Source organism: Panthera onca, chromosome X (genome assembly GCF_046562875.1).
Source record: "Panthera onca isolate mPanOnc1 chromosome X, mPanOnc1 haplotype 2, whole genome shotgun sequence".
Classification (NCBI taxonomy): Eukaryota; Metazoa; Chordata; class Mammalia; order Carnivora; family Felidae; genus Panthera; species Panthera onca.
The window spans coordinates 26639993-26662384 of record NC_138357.1 but is presented as its reverse complement, the minus strand read 5'-3'; the positions used below and the strand labels follow the sequence as shown (position 1 = coordinate 26662384).

At 38.7% G+C, this 22392-nt stretch overlaps 1 protein-coding gene across 1 annotated transcript in view; it reads right to left on the bottom strand.

Annotated features, from left to right (window-relative positions):
- The window catches only part of TENM1 (teneurin transmembrane protein 1), a 790868-nt gene that overhangs the window by 550515 nt on the left and 217961 nt on the right, over positions 1-22392 (bottom strand). Inside the window, exon 3 of the mRNA XM_081792970.1 lies at positions 10405-10685. Within this exon, the coding sequence (XP_081649096.1) occupies positions 10405-10621 (217 nt within the window). The 5' untranslated portion in view covers positions 10622-10685. The remainder of the gene's footprint in view (positions 1-10404; positions 10686-22392) is intronic.

Sequence of the window (22392 nt, the reverse complement as noted above, 5' to 3'; positions counted from 1 at the left end):
CCATACTGGAGTGTAGGTTTTAATATAGATGTAAGAAAAAGCACTGGAGGGTTAAACATAGTATTAACCAAACTGGGCTCAGGGACAGACAGCAGAAATGGAATGAATGTGCAGAGGCAACAGATATTTTCAGACTGAGAGCAAAAGGCCACGTCGTCTCAGAAGCAGCAAGGCAAAAGAATTGAGAACCTGACCTGCCTATTCCCAGATAAAGAATGTTCATCAGCAAGAGAGAGATGGTCAAAGGTAAAACCGCACTTGTGTAATATATGTGCTAAATACAATGTGCTAAATAATATGTGCTAGGAAATAGTAGTAACTGTGTACTATTTCATAAAATTAGTTTAAAAATCTATACATTCTTTCCATCAAATTTAGCCCTACTGGGTGAACACTACCATTTGATAATGAACTGGTACTTAGGAAGTGGCAAATTGTAATTAACTACGGCTACCTATACTCGGAGCTAACTGATACAGAGGAAAAGGAGAGTTTTACAGAAATGATGACGTTCAGAAGGGTCCTAGCAGGTGCAACCTCTACACTCAGCACTGTAAACATGCTTCCTCCGTTTTTCTACCTATGAGGCTCCCTTCTCCAAAATCGTGTTTCTAACTTACCTGTACAATATATATATTTTTGTGCACATCAGCATAATTTAAAAGTATCATTTGTGTGCAGGGGTGTGTTGTATAAATATCAATATAAGGAAAGATTGCCTCCCCTGTTAGAAACAAAAGCCAGACCATCTGTGGATTTAGCACTGGGTAGAAACCTTCCTAGTTAATGATGACAGTAGTAAATCAAGGTGACATGATGCCAAGGGAAGGTGAAATTCAGGGGCTGAGTTTACTACTTGGCTGGCTCGCACCCCCAACAGCTTCTCCTTGTAGCTTCTTTTAGTGCTAAATCTTGGAAGATTTAAGTTGCATTAACTAAGTGGAGATGAAATTCCCTTAGCAGAGAATCTTCACCAGTGATCTATGGATGCAGAAGGACTTCAAGGGCTTTCTGAGCCCCTTGAAATGTATGGCAGATATTGTATATATGTGCATTTTTTTCTGAACAGAAGATTCAGAGCTTTGATCAGATTCTTAAAGCATTTAGTAGTGTCTCCTCCTGTACTCCTTGCTGTGAAAATCCATTACTCTGAGCACTGGGAGACACTAAAGGATATTCAGAAGAATGGTATGATCTGATTTGTGTTTTAGAAAGATCACTGGTGGGGCGCCTGGGTGGCTCCGTTGGTTAAGCGTCCGACTTCCGCTCAGGTCATGATCTCACGGTCTGTGAGTTCGAGCCCCACATCGGGCTCTGTGCTGACAGCTCAGAGCCTGGAGCCTGCTTCGGATTCTGTGTCTCCCTCTCTCTCGGACCCTCCCCCATTCATGCTCTGTCTCTGTCTCAAAAATATATAAACGTTAACAAAAATTTTAAAAAGAAAGATCGCTGGTGGCAATATAGAGGATAGTCTGGCATTCCCTTTTCATTAGAAGAAGAAATTTTAATGCATCAAGTATATGTCCTATCTCCCTTAAATCTGTCACAGAGCGGCATCCCCAAAATATAGAATTTCCAACTTTAGTTTGGCACTCGGTACTGTTTGGAAACCATTTTTCTAAACAAGAATGAATATTCATAGCACAGGGTGGGCATCATCGACTAGAGCCACAGCTAACAGTGCAGGGGAAAGAACATAGGCTTTAGTCTGAAAATCATGGATTTGTGTCTTCGATCTATTTAACTCAAGCTGTGTAACTATAAATTAAGGGTCATGATGATTATCTCTACATCAAAGAGTTATGATAAGGACTGAATAAAAACTATATATGGGCCCACTCAGCAGTACTTGACACACAGTGGTCAATAATATTTATTGTCGTTAATATCCTCACGTTTCTACTCTCACCCCTACCTTCCCTGAGCTCCAGATATATATGTATGACTCCATATCCGTCAAAAACCTCTCATTACTCATCTGAAACTCCTGACTCGATCCACACTTTTAGCAGATAACCTTGTCTCCATCCAAGAAAATTGAGATCATTAAGACATGAACTTCAACTCTTGCCACTCCATTTCAGAACTTCTTCCTGTCTCAGAGGAGGCACTGAACCCTTTCAAAACCTTTCCCTCCACCTGAGATCCTAAAACATTCTCCAACAGAGCCTTATTCCAATTACTACATTCAATTGCATTCACTCCTCAAATCCTTATGATTTGGGATCTTTCTCCAAATTACTGAAATTGTTTACTCTAAGGAAGTAAATCCCTGGCTTGGATGCACATTGGAAGCTCCCGAGAAATTTTTGTAAATGTCTGGGTCTCATCTGTGGAAATTCTGGTTTAATTGGTCTAAGGAACAATCTTAGCACTGGGATTTGTAAAACTCCCCAGGTAATTTTTATGCCAGTCAAGGTGGAAAATCGCTGGTCTAAAGTCAGCAATGACCTTCTAAACTGCCTGTTTTACTGCCTTTTGTCAATTTTCATTCTACTTGTTGATTTTGAAGTGTTTGACAATATTTGTCACGTCTTCTGCTGGAAAGTCCCCTCCCTTGGCTTGTCTGATATCCCTTCCTTCTGATTCTTCTCTGACATCTCAAGACCATCTTTTTTTTGTGTCTGCCCACTATTTTAAACACAACTGTCTCTCAGGGTATCATATCTGGCTCTCTTTATTTCTAATTGTACGTATTCTCACTGGCTTCTCTTCTACTCCCACTGCTTCAGGAATCATCTATTTATATATGACTCCAAACACACCAACCCCCCCCCCCCGCCACACACACACACAGAGTGACATCATTTCCTCAAACTCCAGATCTGAATTTTGAGCTGTCTATCGCTGCATAGTAATTACGACAGTGGGCTCTAACATTAGACTGTCGGGGTTCCAAACCCATTCCTATTACTTACTACCTCTGCAATATTAGGCAAGTTACTTAGCATCTCTGTGCCTTGCTTTACTCATCTGAAAACAGGGATAATAATGATCCCAACCGCATAGCATTATTAGAACGACTGAGAAACGTAATCCATCTAAAGTTCCTTACTCAGTGCCTGGTACTTAATAAATGTTAGATTTTTCTCTTATGAACATTGTCACCATTCCCCAAGCTAAGTATGTGGTTCTAGCTTCTAGACTCCCATAGTACTTTACATATATCACTATTATAACATCAATCACATTGTATTTGTGTTCCCAATGTACTATGAATTCTTTGAGGGCAAAAACTGCTTCTTATTCATCTATATTATCTTCAGAGTTTAACACAAAACTTGGCACAGATAAGCAGGCCACAGACAGGAAGTAAGTTTCATCTCAATGTTTCATCTCAAATAGGCTCACCTCAATTGCAGTTAACGACTGATGGACAATGCTTGCATGGAATGTTCTGTTAATGGGAATGTGAGGTTGCAGCTGGGTTCAACAAGAAAGAATGCCATGACTTGATCAGGGATGTCCGCCATGGGGCAGGTTACAGGGAGTATGGTTAGAGGATATCATGGACATCCTACCAGTTTTAGATACTACAGAAATGAATGTTTATTGAATAACTTTTCATGAACCAAGGGTACTGACTAAAAGATATTAACCAATTGGAGTTACTGCAAAATAACTTAGCTTTCTCTTATAGTCTAAGCACTTTCTGGGCACCCATTATATATAGAAACTTGTGACCACGAGAAGCACAACATGCTCACAGCACTAAATTCATTACAGGTGATCAAATGCTGTTAAAATTTTCATTTTATAGGCCTTGCTACATTATATTATATCTGCCATCTGTGATCTTTACCAAGTAAATACAGATCCTGAGATTAAAAGTTCTTTTGAGATTTTCATAGGAACTGTTATCCCAAATTTTCAGATATTAAGCAAACAATAGTCTATATTACTGCTAAGTGTTTGAAATAAGAATTGAGAAATGCACTTCTCAAATATGGGCTTCTATCTACTCCTTGAATCCACAGGGGGCGATGGTGCTTGCACAGCTTCTGTGGGACGAAGTGGCATATTAGCTGAGGGTGGGCGGGGGCAAATAAGAGTTACTTGTGTCTATTTACTTCAAGATGAACTTCATCCATCTAACAAAGTACCTGGAACATAGCTGACACTGAATGAATGTTTGATGTATAAATGAGTAAATGAAAAAAGCGGATTGATGGACAGATAGAAGGATGGGTGGATGGATGGATGCATGGATGACATAAGCTTTGCTTCCCTGTAATCTCAGTAAATACAAATCAGCAGTTTAAAAATTTTTCCACCAGATGGCGATAATGTGAGATTTAAGCTTAGGTTGTAATACAGAAAGAAGAAAACAACCAACCAACCAAACAAAAAAACCACATTAGGAGAAAGAGAAGCCACAAAAGAGCAGGTTAAGGAGGGAGAAATAAAATGTTTGTGCAGGCTGTAGTATCTCAAGAGTCTGTGATCTTGTGGGATTTGTAATAGGTCCTCACCATACCTCCGTTTCGTGCATGGGTGACTTCATATTCAGAATTACTTAGCAGTAAAATGGCTATATTCAAAGCTAATCTTATCTATTATAAAAATTATAGGGAAATTCTCATAACTAAAATTATTATCCTATGTTTATACACTCATATATTTATATTTTCATTACTCTTATACTAATTTTTTAGTTAATTGATGCCTCCCTTGGAAGGGAGGCTACTTAGGAGAAACTGTTAGCCTCTAAGCCTCCAGGAAATCTACTCCTGCTATTAGACTTGCCAAAAATCATATAAAATAAGTTTGCCTAAGGCTTATTCATCCTGTTAGTAAAGAATTGTGAATAATATTAGATTAGTGTCCACCCCTTAATTTGAAAGCTTTTGGAAGATACGAAAATCAGTTTTAGAATCCCATTCTCTGTATGTACCTGGGGGAGAGGATGCTGCTTTCTTGTCAAATAAAAATAAGAATATGAAGATACTTTCAGATGGACTCAAGTATTTCCTTGGGGAATAGTAATATTTCCCCCAAACAAGCCCTGAATTGGGTGGCACAATAACTTCCCTAAAAAGTGAAACAACAAACAGACTCAGGAATGTTTCATTACAAATTACATAGCACATCATATGTCCTTTTCTAAAGATAATCAGAATGGAGAGGCTTTTTAAACCTCTTGGAAACCCTTGGTCACCGAAACAAAAAGAGGCTGGCAAGGTGGCTGGGGAAGGAAATGAAGGGAAATTAACATTTATTGAGCTCCTAAACATTTTCACACTTATGATCCCAGTTAATCCGTATCACCACACCTCATGAGGTAGGTATGGGAGAATGTAACATAGTGAGTGATGGGAACTTTACAGCCAAAGACATGTTTTCCAGTCCCAACTCTCACCACTTCTTAGCTACAGAAACTGACCAGTTATTTTTTCTCTAATCCTCAGTTACCTTCTCTGTAAAGTGGAAATAACATTTCATACTTCAAATGAGGAGCAAATGTAAAGCACCTAAAGAGTCCTGGAACAGAGTAGGTACTATTAAAGGTTTATTATTATTATTATTATTATTATTATTATTACTTTTATTTTAATCACTGTGATTACTGTGGTGTTGATGATGAAGATGAACTCAATTTTGCAGATGAGAAACAGGTTCAGAGAGCTGAAGTAACTTGCATAACGCTACACAGCTAGTAAACCTGAAAAGCATCTAGGAGAGTGTGTGCCACAGTAGCAGGTGCCCAATTGTATTTGCTTTCTTCCTTCTTGATTTAAAACTCAACACTTTTCGAGGGCACCTGGGTGGCTCAGTCAGGTAAGCATCTGAATTTGGCTTGGGTCATGATCTCAAGGCTTATGGGTTCGAGCCCTGCCTTGGACTCTCTGCTCTCAGCACCGAGCCCACTTTGGATCCTCTGTCTCCCTCCCTCTCTGCCCCTACCCCGCTTGCTCGCTCTCTCTCACTCTCTCTCTCAAAAATAAACATTTTTACAAAACTCAACACTTTTTTGAGAATTTTATTCCTTAAAAATAACGAGTCAGGCTCGACTCAGCTAGGTTAATGCAAAATGCTACTACCAGTCACATAAATTCATGAAAATTAACATTTTCTTTTACTCATCTACCAATGCAATACATGGAATAAGACAACAAAGTAGATACCAGAACTCACAAAAAAGATAACAACTGGGTCCACAGTTTTGCCTAATGTGGAGTAGTTCATTTCTCCCCCAAAGAGGTATGTATTTTCTTCCCTCCCAGGTGTCTCCATAGTGGGTCAGTGGCAGATAAGATCCCAAGTTTCCAGACCTTCACCTCCTGGAGCTTTATATTTGAGTTTATAGAAGTCAGCACACCAAAGGACAGTGCTAGCTAAAAATGTAAATCGGTTGACAATGTGTTTATGTAAGTTCACAGATGATAGATTCTGGTTTTCGTCCTTGGCCTTTCTCTAGTCTCACTCTACATGTTCTCCCTGGGTAATATCATCCATCCCCAGGCATCTCCTACTGTAAGATACCAATGGATGCAAGTATACTTCTATCAACAGTCCAGATCTTTCCTGAACTCTAGACATGCAGTTCCAACTGCCTGATAGGAAAATCCACCTGGATGCCACCCAAGCATCTTAAACTTAACATGTCTCAAAAGAAACTCATTCTCTTCCCTTCCAAACTCACCCCTCCTCCTGTTTTCCTTCTCTTGGTAAATGGATCATCATCCTCCCAGTTGCCCAAACTAGAAATCCAGGCATCCTTGACTCTTATCTCTTTCCACCTCAGCAAGTAATCACTTACCAACTCCTATCAATTCCTCCACACTGATATCTCTGGACTCTGTTTCTTTACCTCTTCCGATACAGCCAAAGTTTATACCTTCATTGCCATTCTTAGCCTGCCATTCAGTAGCTTTATAGATTGTCTGCCTGCATCCAATTTTTCCCAACTGCAATCAATCTCCTACACTGCTGCTTACACATCTACAATTCTCCTCTACACTTCCCATCCTAGAAATTATATTCCTCATGAAATTCTCCATCCCTTAAAAGCTGTGGTTTTTTATTCATGAGGGAAAAAAAAGGAACTCCAAAATCGGGCATGCAATACTTTTTGTGATCTGGCTCCAATGTACCTTACTCTTAGCCATACTGAAGTTTTCACCATCCCAGGCCTTTTCACAGCTTTATGCTTTTGCACCTGCTAATCTACCCCTTGGAATGCCCTTTTCCAAGTCAGAATTTGTTCAAATTTTAAGACCTAGATCAAATATCACCTTTCTATGGACCCTGATACCCTGTGTATTTCCATACCACTTTATCTGTAAAAGTACTTATTGCATTTAATTGCAATGATCCGTTTGATATCTCTCTTCCCTACCACATTATGCATTTTCTACAAGCAGAAACCATCGTGGTTGACTCCATCCCTAGCACTGTCTCAAGGCCTGACACGTAGCAAGTGCTAAGTACAAGCTTATTGAGTACAGGTTATTGAAAAAAGTTAGGATGGCATCATAGAAGACCAATTTCCATATTCTCCAAATTCATTTTGATCACAAAGCACAGAGACAAAATCTGAGGCTGGCTAGGCTCTTTATACTGACTCAGTACAACACTGCTCATATTTTTAGAACAAACTGTCACTGGAAGTGCATTCTTATTTCAACTCACAACATGTTAGTCAAGCACTCCACACTTCAATGCCACAGCCCACAACTCACAATTTTAAGTTCATATTCTATAAACACAACCTTAAAGAAAAAAAATTTAATGGGAACTACACGTTTCTTAAAGCATGAAAGACCCAAAAAACGTTAGGCAGAAAAGTAAAATTGTTTTATAACAAATTTACAGTCGTCATTAGCAGACCAAATAGGAAAGATTAAAATGAATTATTTGAAAAGACAGATACAAAAGTTTTACCAGTTATGGTAACAGCTAAAAAATGTGTAATATAGTTAATACCATAAACATTTAAGGCATGTTTAAATGCTAGTATGAATATATAAAATCTTTGGTTCAGTTTAAAATTTCTGTAATGTAAGATTCTAATACTAATTAGAATACAGTAATTTTCATTTCTACTGACTGCATTTTACATGGCCTGGGATGATGCCTGAGAATCTGCACTTCTAACATGTTCATGGGTGATGCCGCTGCTGCTTGTCTAGGCTCCACGCTTTGACAACCACTGATCTAGAGAACCAAAAATTTTTTTTGTCATCTCATCAATGACCTACTCTTTAAAAAAAAAAATAAGGAACCTGTGCCAATGTCAATGTTTAAAAAGCAGTTTTCAACGCATGATAAGTTACTTACGTTTTGGTTGATGGCAACTTATTCCTTAAATTAAAAATTACAAAGCACATAATATATGCAAAGCACCATAGAAAAATGGAGACCAATAAAAAACTCATGATCCTCATCTTCACTGACTATACAGTCTAGGAATGTACATACAAAAATAATAAAAGTCAGCAATCGGTACAAAGGGGATGACAGTGCAACAAGGCTCTGTGGCAAAGACGCTGGAAGGCTCGGCCTTGAAGATAGTTGAGTAATTAAGTTACAGGAGGTAGCGGAGAAGGGCATTGCAAGGGAAAGATAACAACAAGGCAAAAGGACTGAACAGGGATGAGGTGGGATCCAAGGAGATCATTTAGGAAACAAAAAAACAGTCTAGATAAGACAAAATGAGAGCAGTGATAATGATAATAGAAAGAGGAAGATGGACTTGAGACATGTAGAAGTTAAATCTGCTGGAAGAGGCAACAGATTAGGTAGGATTAGGTATGGAAAGTGTATGTGTATAGCTGGAGAGAATGAAAGCATCTTAACAAATGCTGTGATGGAAAGAAAAGGAGCGGGATTGAGAATGTTAAGATGGCTGTGTCAGTCGCTTTAGATACATTGATTTAGAGCTGCCAGTGGGAGTGTCCATTCATTTGAAAATGTTAAGCAGGTAACTGAAAATGTAGGGCTTGAGTTTGGGAAAAATGATAGAGCTGAAGATAAATATTTGGAAGACACCCAACTAGATGTGATCTGTGAGGCTCTCTGAGTAAAAGATTTCAAAGGGATGAAGCAGTGGTCCTCAAACTTGAGTCTGCATCAGAATCCCCAGGAGGGCTTCTTAAACCACAGATTGCTGGGTCCCACACTCAGGGTTTCTGAATCCTAAATCTAGGGTGGAACGTGAGAATTTGCATTGCTAACAAGTCCTGTGGGAGGTGCTGCTGTTGTTGCTTCAGGGTCCCTCGGTTTAGAGCCACGGATCTAGATAATCAAACCTATTTTTTTCATTTCAACATTGATGTATTCTTTTAAGAAAATACTAACCTGTGCTAACATCAGTGTCTTTTCTTCTGTGTAGTTAAAAGAGTATCTAATATTGTTTCGCTATCAATTTAAAAGAAATAAGGAAACTGTATTTCTATCTATCTGTTTTCTATTTATTAAAAAGTGTCTTGTTGGGGCACCTGGGTGGCTCAGTCAGTTGAGCATCTGACTTCAGCTCAGGTCATGATCTCCCGGAACGTGAGTTTGAGCCCCGCATCAGGCTCACTGCAGTCAGCACAGAAGCTGTCAGCACAGAGCTTGCCTGGATCCTCTGACCCACTCTCTCTCTCTGCTCCTCTCCCTGCTTGCGCGCGCGCTCTCTCTCTCTCTCTCTCTCTCAAATATAAACATTTTTTAAAAACCAGTCTTGTCAATCCGTAATTAAGAAACCAAGGCTGTCCAAAGGATCTGTTCCACATTATGGCAATGGTCAGAAGGGAAGTTCTTACTTTCCCTTAGGACCATGTTGCACAAAGTTTCGCATTCTGACGACAAATTTTCTGGACCTTTGTTTGGTGGTCTCCGATAAAGCTCTTTTAGAAGACAAATATTTATGGGGAGACTGGGTGGCTCAGTCGGTTAAGATAACAACTTCAGCTCAGGTCATGATGTCACAGTTTGTGAGTTCGAGCCCTGCGTTGAGCTCTGCGTGGGGCTCTGTGCGGACAGCTCAGATTAGGTGTCTCCCTCTCTCTCTGCTCCTCCCCTGCTCGCACTCTGTCTCCCTCTGTCTCCCAAAATGAATAAATGTTAAAAAAAAAAAAAAAAAAAAGAAGCGATGGCTTGAAAAGCACTTAGTTGTTTACTTTTCATCTTACTATAAATTATCCTTCAGTCTGTAAATGGCTATTTGTAGGATTAGACAAATTTTGAATGCCCTGATAAGAGGATTGTTGCATCTAAATTCATGCATAATCCGTAAAAAGCACATGTAACCTACAACCTCAGCCAGATTGGCATATGAACAAATTCACTAAGCATATGTAAGCAGTGCGCATTATTAACCAGTTAACATCAGCAAATTTGTTTTTGAAAACATAAGTTTACACACACAAGCATTCCCTAGTGAGAAATATTAGTTCTAAAAATCCAGTAAAAACATACCTTGAGTAGATTTCTCTACTTCCTTCCTCTTCCTACTCTGGCTATTGTAATTCATCCTCAGCTCTTGGTTATACTCATGCAGAGTCTCCCTGGAGTTGTAGGACTGCCTTGGTTTCCTTCCATCTTCACTTTCATCAGAAGAACTGGTATAAGCTAGATCCATTTCGTGCTTGACTTTTGAGAGAGGCTGGTAGGGTTTGCAGTCCGTTTGCTCCATGTCTGATTAAGCAAACTCAATTTCATGAAAAGAAGGAAGAACAACTTCTTTCAAGTAAGCAGTCCTGGAAAAGAAGGAAAAACACAAGCCTTCTTAGATTTGTCCTTTGGAGAGGAAATGCATCTGGCAGATTCACAATTGGTTCTGATAATACTATCAAAGGAGTGAAGCAAAAGACAAACTAGATGACAAGAAGCTAGCCTGAGGCAATAATAACACTCTGTGTTACATGCGCTCATTGGCAAGCACTTAGGATTAAACCGGAGGTTGCGGTATCAGAAAATACTCGAGGTGGAAGAGAGACAGCCTTCAAAAATATTTGTATTGGAATGCAGATAAAGTACAATGTCTTCTAAGGTGTGTGTGTGTTTTAAATGTTAATTCAGTGGTTAGATTAAAAAATATTCTGAGATCCAAAAGTGGCCAGGAGTACAAATACTAACCCAGCATATCCCACATTTGAAATGAAAACTGGTAAGGGAACTACATTCAGAAAACAAAACAAAACAAAACAAAAAAAAAAAAACAACAACCCACAATCTCACCTCTGGTTTAAAACTGCATTTAAGAAAGGGGTTTTGAAGAAGGGAAGAATTCCGAGTGAGAGAGGCTCATGAAATTAAGTGTCCTTGAGGGGGACTGAGCTCTCTGTGTCCATATTGTGGCTTTTGAGCCTCAGGCTTGCAGAGAATTTTTAATGAGTTAGGTGGCGGTAAATTTTTGTTCTTCATAGTACCGAGAGGATGTAAACAACACTTCTGGTGAGTATACTGGTATAGGAACAGCAAGCTCTAAATCGGGTTTAGAAATAGAAATTTTAAAACTTCATGATAAATCACTGAAAGAACCCCCCTTCCCCCACAGAATGCTGAGCTACAAGTCACTAAGGCTCTTAGGGCAAGTAGAGGCATTATCTGTCTTACTTAGTGCAGAGAGGTTTGAGAACATCAAATGCCATCTGAGATGTCAAAGTCCTCTGAAAATTTTAAAGCCCTGTAAAAATGTACTCATCTTCATCCCTTACATTATTTTATCATTATTTTCATCAAACGCTGCAACTTTGCAACTTGGTGGGGTTTTTTGGTGTGTGTGCAATGTTAAAAAACCTACTTCAAACACAAATAACTTTATGATTTCATTTGCAGTAAAATGGACTCCTTTATTTTTCTTAAGCTCTTCACCATATGCATTTTCAAGGAAATCTACAAACATCTAGATAGTGGTTCCTAAATCATGTGCGGTATCTCGCTTTTTGCAATTCCTATTATATGTATAGCAAACGCACATAATACAGAAATCGCTCAATAAAATGTATGGATTGACTATTACGCATTCAACGGTACCTAATGTTTTGTAGTATGAACAAAGTTTCATGAATCAAAGTGTTATTTCCCTAATTAAACGTTAAGGATCTTGAAGGCAGAATTGGAGTCTTATGCTTCCCTGCATCCCCTATACCACTTAGCACTACTCTAGGCACACACAAAATAGAGACTATTTAACTCCTAACCTACAAATTCCATAAATGGTCTACAGAGATGGCTATTTTGGTCTGAATTAATATCAGAAATGAAGATACTTGGAGAGAAAGCAAATCAAGTATTGTAAGTAAATATCTATTGATAATCAACAATAGTCTAATCTCATGCCATCTCATGAGACATACTGCCTATACACTCCCCAACTTAGAGCTCCAGCACAATCTCTCCCCTGAGCCACAGACTTGAATATCCAGCTGGCCACCCAATATCTCTACCTGGATATCTAAAAGGCATCTCGAACTTAGTATGTTCAAATCTGAGCTCGTGATTCCCACCACTTCCCAACCTTGCTCCTCTCACGGTCTTTCCCGTCTTGGTAAATGGTGAATTCCATTCCTCTGTTGGCTCAGGCCACAGACCTCGATCCCTGTCATTCACATCCCACGTGCAATTCACCAGTAAATTCTTCTGGTGCTACCTTTGAAATATACCCAGAATCCAATGACATCTCTCCACTTCCCCAATACCACCACATTGGTTCCAGCCATCATCCCCCACCTGGACCACTGCAATAGCCTAATTGATGTGCTGCTTTTAACATTGCTCTCTTTATAGCACATTCCCTACACTATAGCCAGAAGGAAGATTTTAAAATCTAAGTCATGTCAACGTCTCTCCTTTGCTCAGAAGCAGCAATAGCATCTTCTATCCTTCAAAATAAAAGCCAAAGTCCTTACAATGACCAACAAGGCCCCTACAAGGTTCACTTCTCCCTACCCTAACCTCTCTAAACTCATCCCCTGATATTTCCACCCACCTCATGCACTCTAGATGCACCAGCCTTCTTGAAGTGTGTGAAAATAACAGGCATGTTTCCACCTCAGGGCCTTTGCAGCCTCCCATAGTAAACCACCAAAAAAACACACAAATGTCACTTCTCATCTTCCTTCCTGTGTTTCATAGCACTTATCACCAAGTGACATGTGGAGATATATATATATATATATATATATATATATATATATATATATACACACATATATATATATATATATATATACACATATATATATATATATATATATTGCTTATTTGCTTACTGTCTGTCATCTGTGTCTCTCTACTAAAATATAAGCCCCATGAAGTATTTTTATCTGTTTTATTCATTGCTATATCCCCCAAATAAGCACGATGTCTGGCATACAGTAGACTCTTGATCAATACTTGTTGAATGAATTGAATACATCATTGCCCAGAATTCACAAGAAGGGCTAGAGAGAATGTGGAAATGAATAGGCCATAGTCTGTGCCCCCAAGGAATTCACAGTCTAATGCAAGTGATAAACAGCTCTACTACAGAGCAGATGAAAGGACTCCTAAAGAAAGACAAAGTAGTGTTTGAGCACCGAAGATAAAGATATTGGGAAAGACTGTACTTGATTTAGCTTATTTGTTCATCGCCAATACCCTCACCACAACCACCAAAATTCTACTGAGCATCTATGTGATAAGGCCAATTTGAATCTCTTTCTTCTTAGGTTCCCATAGCACGTGCTTCATAAACCCGGCTGGATTTTAGACCCTGACTTTGCTACAAACAGTGCAAAGTGAGAAACATATCAACAGTAGACTTCCAGAAATGCACCTTTGCAGCAGAGAATGGGACTTCCATCCAAAAAAGGAGCCATCAATAAAATTAATCTAATTTCATTTCAGCCAACACATATAGTTTTGCATTCATTAAAGGATGAAAGTTTACCCAATAGGGGTGGAGAGCTATTTTCCACATAAAGACATTGATAATGCAAAAAGATCCATCAAGAAGCTTATAATTAAAAATAACTTAATAAAATGCTTTCCATTATAATATAGAGATATACATTTTATTTTCTCTCCCATCTCCCACTTGCTTTCTCAGTCAGGTTTGGTTTATTCTGACTGGGATTAACATAGCAGAGGTATGGTCAAAATAGCACTCCTGCCTAAGTCTCAGCTGGTTATGAATTTACACTTATCTTAACACCGTTCAAACCTAACAAGTTAAATTTGAAAATGAAAAACATCTCACTTCTAATGTCTAATGTTGTGTTCTGGCAACTATTATTTATGATGTTAAAATCACCCTTATTTTTATGCATGGGAATCCAGACATTCTCTTTTCCCTCAGTATGTTGTTTATTTGCAACATGTGAACTCTTGAGTGAGTGAATGAGTGAGAGAGAAAGAGAGAAATATTCCTATAGCTATTTTGAACCATTCTTGAAGTTCTAATCACAGCTATGAATCAGCTAGGAATGTCACATCGATTCAAGGTTATTGAGGGTCCTCGGAAGCAATCTTCCTTTAAACCACAAATTGGTATAAACCAAGAGAAAATAATCCTTCTCTGCTCCCTGACCCCCAATCACAACTTCTTGTCTGTTTTTAGTGTTCATTTGTTTATTTTGAGAGAGAGAGACAGACAGAGAGAGAGAACGCACGTGTGCACGAGTGGGGGAGGGGCAGAGAAAGGGAGAGCAAGAATCCCAAGCAGGCTCCATGCTGTAAGCAAGGAGCCCAACTCAGAGGCTGGATACCTCGAACTGTAAGATCTTGACCTGAGCTGAAATCAAGAGTCACATACTTAACCGACTGAGATACAGGTGCCCCCACAACTTCTTATCTTAACATTTGGGTGTGTGGACCAGGTAGCAGAAGATACATTCAGCTCTCTTTAGGCACCTGATATGGAGACGCACAACTCTGTGTGCCTAGGGCCGTGAGAGTATGTAACCGTGACATTTACCAAAATCCTGTGAGGCAGAGCTTGACTTCACTCACAAACGGTTTCCTTTTTGAAAATAAAAAAAGTAGGAGAATATTAAGTAAGACAGTAACAGAAGTTTAAAACATTAAACCTAACAAAGTTTGAAAGCACAATAATTCTCAAAAGATGCTGTTTCCAATACTCCAAGGTAAAAGACACGTTGATTTTTGCTTAATTGACTTTTTCATTCAGTGCCCAACATGGCATCCTGGAGGTCCACTGACGAGCATGTGTTATTTATTTAGACATGATGAAGACAGTGTCAACTGACAGAAAAACCAAAAGTATACATAATGCTATTCGCAGCAAAGCAGTTTTTCTTATTTCTCTATTATTTTGATAATGATAAACTTTTTTAAAAAAGGAATTGTGGGGGCGCCTGGGTGGCTCAGTCAGTTAAGTGCCCGCCTTCAGCTTGGGTCATGATCTCCTGGTTCATGAGTTCGAGGCCCCCATCAGTCTCCCTGCTGTCAGAGCAGAGCCTGCTTCAAATCCTCTGTAAACCCCTCTCTGTGTCCCTCCCCAACTTGTGCTCTCTCTCTCCCAAAAATAAAATAAACATTGAAAAAAGAAAAAAATTGGGGCGCCTGGGTGGCTCAGTCGGTTAAGCGGCCGACTTCGGCTCAGGTCACAATCTCGCAGTCTGTGAGTTCGAGCCCCGCGTCGGGCTCTGGGCTGACCGCTCAGAGCCCGGAGCCTGTTTCAGATTCTGTGTCTCCCTCTCTCTCTGACCCTCCCCCGTTCATGTTCTGTCTCTCTCTGTCTCAAAAATAAATAAACGTTAAAAAAAAAAAGAAAAAATCAAAATCAAAAAGGAATTGTGTCAGTAAAACACATGCAGCTATTAAGAAACAGTAAAAAACAAGGGCCAATTATCTGCTCTACTGCAGAAGATACATTCAGATAGATCACACAGTATAAATTCACACGTCACTACCTGTGGTTTACCTTTGTGTTTTCCACTTTCTACTCGCTAACAAGATAAACTCCACGGTGACTTCAGAAAAGACCCATGGAGGTATATGTTTATTTCTTCAGTCACCGTAAGGTTATGAAGAGACAACCTGGCACGTGAAAATCGTTGGCCTTGAAATGGAAGAATAACAACAGCCGCACTACCAGGCACTGTTGTGTTTTTCACACATTAACTCCTTTAATTCTAATTACATCCTATGAAGTAGGTACATCTTATAAAGAAAATCAAGGAACAGAGCAGTTAACTGACTAGGCCAAGGTCACATAGCTAGTAAATAGCAGAGCTGAGATTTCAATTCATACAGTCTGCTCCAAAGGCCACACTCTTAATCACTAATCTACGTTGTCATTCAGAAGACACCTGGCAGAGTGGCCTAAGGCAGATCACCTCCTCTCTCTTAGGGCTTCTACTTTTTCCAAATGTAATAAGGAGATTAGATGATCTTAAAGAGCTCTTCTAGATCTAAAATCTCATGATTGTACATGAAATTGAAGGGAAGCTTAGACTGGCCAAAAAAAATGGTGGGTTTATGTGAAGCAAAATCAGTCAGAGAAAGACAAATACCATATCATTTCACTCATACGTGGAACTTAAGAAACAAAACAAATGAGCAAAGGAAAACAGAGAGAGAGAGAGAGAGAGAGAGAGAGAGAGAGAGAGAAACCAAGAAACAGATTCTTAACTATAGAGAATAAACTGATGATGACCAGAGGGGAGGCGAGTGGGGGGATGGGTTAAATAGGTGATGTGGATTAAGGATGACACTCGTAATGGAGCACTGAGTGATGTGTGGAGTTGTTGAATCACTATATTGAACACCTGAAACTAATATTACACTGTATGTTAACTAACTGGAGTTTAAATGAAAACTTTTTAAAAAACTACCAAAAATGGTGGGTTTCTTCCAAGCCAAGTTTACATTATTTATCACTCCCCCTCCCCTCCTCTCTCCTCTGTTCCTTTCCTGTCCCTCTTCGCAAACCTTCATATACATTCCCATCAATTATGGGGTAGTATAACTAAAATATTACTTTTGAATCCATTGATAAGTGTATATATTTATGTACTGGAAATAAACTCCCTACCTGTTCCTCTATTGTGTTATTTTCTTTTCATTTCTTATTATTAATCATATATACACCCTCTCAAAATGGAAAATAGGCCTGTCCTACACGTAGCAACTGTTTATAGGTTGGAGCCTTCACCAAAAAGACGTACTCCACTCTAGAAAAAAATTAAAGAGTACACTGGACATTGCTCAAAGAGAACTGGCCTTCTTCAGAGCGCAAGGCAGAGAAAATGAAGCCACCCAGTACCTGGAGAATACCTAGCAAGTGGGGCTAGTACTCCTTGGGATTATTATAATAATTTTTCTTCAGTAAGGACCTTTTACATTAATGGAGATGGACTCGTTCAGAAACCTCTGGACTAGTAAATGGTGGCAAGGATGTGGAGAAAGGGGAACACATGCATTGCTGGCGGACATGTAGATTGGTATAGCCATAATGGAAAACAGTATGGAGGTTCCTCAAAAAATTAGAAACAGAAATACAATATGATCCAGCAATTCTGATTCTGGGTATTTGCCCAAAGAAAATAAAAACATGAATTCAAAAAGATAAATGCACCTCTATGTTTATTGCAGCATTATCTACAATAGCTAAGATGTGGAAGTAACCTAAGTGTTCATTGATAAATGAATGGATAAAGATGTCTTACACACACCCCCACACACACAGGGACAGAGAGAGAGAGAAATATTACTCAGCCATAAAAAAGAATAAAATCTTGCCATTTGCAACAACACAGATGGACCTAGAGGACATTATACTAAGTGAAATAAGTCAGACAAAAACAAATACCATATGATTTCACTTACATATGGAATCTAAAAAACAAAGCAAAAGAACAGGCAAAACAAAACAGAAACAGACTCACAAATACAGAGAAAAAACTGGTGGTTGACAGAAGGGAGGGGAAGGGGGGATGGGTGAAATAGGTGAAGAGGATTAAGAGACACAAACTTCCAGTTATAAAATAAGTAAGTCATGGGATGTAAATTACACCATAGAGAATATGGGAGAATATGGTCAGTAATATTGTAATAATTTTGTGTGACAGATGGTAACTATACTTAATGCGGTAAACACTGCACAATGTATCTAAATGTGAAATCACTATATTGAACACCCGAACCTAATATAATACTGTATGTCAACTATACTTCAATTAAAAAAAAAAAAAAAGAAAAGAAAACACTGGACTTAAGAAGCCCTTAAATGGAAAGTGAACTTTTGGCTGATTCTTCTCTTACCTTTCTTTGTTTTTTTGTGTTTTGTTTTGTTCTGTTTAGAGAGAGAGCATGCAAGTGGGGAAAAGGAGCAGAGGGGGGAGAGAAAGAGAGACAGAGACAGAGAGACAGAAAGAATCTTAACGCAGGCTCCACACTCAGCATGGTGATCTACGTGTGGCTGGATCCCATGACCCTGGGATCATGACCTGAGCTGAAATCAAGAGTCTGTCGCTCAACCAACTGAGCCACTCAGGTGCCCCTCTTTAAGTAAACGATTAAACAGTGAACTGTTGTGAGGAACAAAAAAAAAGCTGTAAAAGCAAAATCTGCGTCCATTATCCTACCAGCTTCTAAGAGTGACTGCTGTTATTCTGGTCCATTTCCTTCCAGTCATAATACACAGATACATTTTTTCATGTTGCTTCCTTCACTCTAGATAGTTTTGCATTTTTCTACAGATTTTCTGTAACCATCACTTTTAATAGCAGTGTAGAGTGGATGTACCATAACTTACATAGCCATTCCCCTATTGTTGGGTATTTACATTTTCTGTCCCCATTTATAAGTATTCTAACTAGAGTCATTTGAAGATAACACGAACGTCTTGAATATTTTTTATTATTTCCTTAGGGTAAATTCCAAGAAGTTGAATTAATAAGCCAAAAGGTTTGAGCATATTTGTGGCTTTGGGGGATTATAATGATTTACACTGCCATTGGCAATGTGTGAGAACACTCTCCTCTCATTATACCCTTGCCAACCTTGACTATTATTTTTAATGTCACTTCGAAATAAGTAAATTAAAGGTATCTTCTTGTAGCTTGCATTTCCTATATTATTAGCGAGGCCAAGTATTTTTTTCTGCATGCATCTGCTAGGTTTATTTCCACTGTTGTGAATTACTTAAGGCTTTTGCGCATTTATCTCCTGGGGAGGATGTGAGTGTGTGTGTGTGTGTGTGTGTGTGTGTGTGTTAATTAAACCATATTCGTACAGTGTAACAAATAAATTAACCCTTTACCCATAATATTTGCTGAAACTATCTTTCATAGTCTCTTGTTTGTCCTTTTTTGGGTCCTTTTTAGATGAGTGAACTTTATACTAAAAGGAAAGCATCATCACTGGCTGGATATAAAGCAGATGTTTTAGAAAAATATGACAAACTTACTAAAACCAAGAGTTTTTCCGAAAACAACTTGTTAGTATCTAATTACTGGGTAGCTGTTTGATTGACTTCGTTTATTCACAAAACAAATTGTAGTTTGACTAAATTCTTATATATAAAAGAAACCATCAAGCTGTGTGTGATGAAAGCCCAGATAGGTACATAAAGCCTAAAGCAGTAGTTTCATTTTGTTGTGGAATTGGCTGGTTATTTTGGTGTCTGTCTCATGGACACAACTGTAATATTTTAGTAAATAAAGAGAGAAATAAATCATCATTTTTCAGGAGATAGGCTGAGAATTTTATGTGCTGCATATGGGGCTTCTTATCCAGGAAATGATGACTTTCAAAGTAGACTGCTTTGTGCTACATGCATATCCTATTATATCAAAGAGATAACACTCAAGAGTTGAAATGAAATTGTGTTCGCTGCACTGGTTCGCATGTGCTTGTTTAAGCTAACTGTTCTATTAGCATTTTTAAAATCTTACAAAGGAAGGATGAAAGGTCCCTCCTGGAAAAATACTCCTCCAAAAGGGATTTGACTCAGTTGTGAGAACAGCTGCAGTGGATGTCCTCATGGTGCCTCGGCTGGCTCTTTTAGGCCATTTTGAAAGAGGAAAATGAAGTCTCTTCATTCCACAACTAAAGAGTGATGATTAATTAATCTCACATCTCTCTCTCTGTAGATGCCGGGTTGTTGTTTTTTTGTTTTTTGTTTTTGTTTTTTTTTTTTGGCTGCCTGTATCTTTAGTTTTTTCTCATTATTTTTGGACATTTTTATGGACACTGATGCTAGATCACTTGAGACAAGTGGAGAGAATTATGAATGTAAAACTTGGTGCTGTCACCACCAGCTTCCACAAAGAAACAGTGACCTGGAAAATGTTTTTATTTTTTTTAAGGTCATTTATTTTCTGAGAGAAAGAGAGAGAGAGAGAGAGAGAGAAAGATCCAGCAGGAGAGGGGCAGAGAAAGGGAGAGAGAGACTCCCAAGCAGGCTCCATGCCATCAGCACAGGGCCTGACATCGGGCCCCATATGGGACTCAATCTCATGAACCGTGAGATTATGACCTGAGCCAAAATCAAGAGCCAGTCGCCTGACTACTGAGCCACTGAGGTGCCCCTGGAAAATGTTTTTAAAAGAAAAATCAACTTCCGGAACTCTAGACCAATTATTTAGGATATTTTCTCTCATTTAGTATTCTCCATTCTGCTCAGGGAATCTAGACTCCATAACTTGCCCATACAACACACACACACACACACACACACACACACACACACACACACACGCAAACACACGTGAGTCTGGACAAAGTTCTGAGGGACTAGAATCATACATATCATGATTCTGAAGATTTGTCAAGTATTTCAATAGATAAATACTTCAATAGATGAATGGAAACAGCATGCCAAAATGAGGGCCCAGAATCCCTAGTTCTTATTTTCAACCGAGGCAGAGATTTTTTTTAATTGTTATAACTACAAAGCACATCTCTACCTCTTAGTAATCCAAAAAGAATACAACATCTGAATCGCTGTGACATCTATCTCCATGACACCATCTCTTCTGGAAATCCAACAACTTCCTAAAGTAATCTCAAATTATCTTTCTCTTTGTAACTTTTCAATACCCGTTGTGGTAGATTATGTAAATCAACTAAACACTTAATATGGGAGCAATCTTCGAGAAAATTGAAGATAACTCAATGTATAAAAGCTTTTTTTACTCTTTGGAAAAGAACAATCGCTGCTTATTTCACCAAGTAAACAATCATAGTCAATTCATTTTTCTTACAATGAAATCCATTGGGATTTTGTAACTTTCGTGGTAATGTTAGCATTAACATACTTATCTAAAATGTAGCATCAAATTTAACATGGTATCTCGAGAAGTAATAGGCTTTAAATATGGTATTGAACAACCAGAGATACCACTTTGCTCCACAGCTTGCAAATAGCAATTTTTAATCATAGCTCTTTATTGCCATCCACATTCCACATTAGTTCAGTGAAATTTGTACATTTTCAGTCACTCTCTGAATTTCCATGTTTAACAATGGGGAGCAGAAGAATTTTCACTGCTGACTACTTGAACCTCATTTTCACTTACGTTAAATATTAGATGGAAGTGGAGCTCACCAAATTAATAGACATATGTTACAAAGATGTAGACCCTTTAGTGACTTAATTGTAGAGGTGGATTCAGGGGTTAATAATGATTGCGGGGGTTTGCACCAAATCTTTTGCTCCTGTAGGCAAATGCTAAATACATTAGGCCCTCGTTACCCACGGGGTATATGTTTCAAGATCTCCAGTGGATGCCTGAAACCAGGGATAGTACCAAACCCTATACGGACCGTGTGTTTTCCTACACATACATACCTACGATAGAACTTAATTTCTAAATTAGGCACAGTGAGAGATTAACAACAATAACTAATAATAAAGTAGAACAACTATAATAATATAATAAAAGTTATGAGAATGGGGTCTCTCTCTTTCTGTCTCTCTCAAAATATCTTATTGTACACACCCTTCTTGGGAAGGTGTGAGATGATAAGATGCCTACATGATGAGATGCAGTGCAGCGAATGGCATTGGCCTTGTGACATAGCATTAGGCTACTACTGACTTTGTGAGATACATCAGGAAGATAATCTGCTTCCAAACCTCACTCAGTCCACCATGGGTAACGGAAACCATGGAAAGTGAAACTGTAGATAAGGGGGAACTACGATATGCCAAAGGCAGCAGGCCATATTAGAAGGAGCCCTAAAATGTAGACTCTTCACCCAGCTTTCTGACAAAGTAGTGTGGTACCATTTTCTTACCATAAAGCGGGAAAATACCTATCTATCATTAATCCTATGAACCTCACAGGGCTATTCTGGTAGAGCCCATGAAAACAATAGGATTGAAAGTTTTAAAAAACAAGTACCAGAGGAAAGGCCCTCATGGAAATGTAAGTTGTCGGTTTGCTCAAATAATAATGCTGCTGTTTCTTATTATTATTACTATTACTATTATCAGAAGTAAGAGGACTA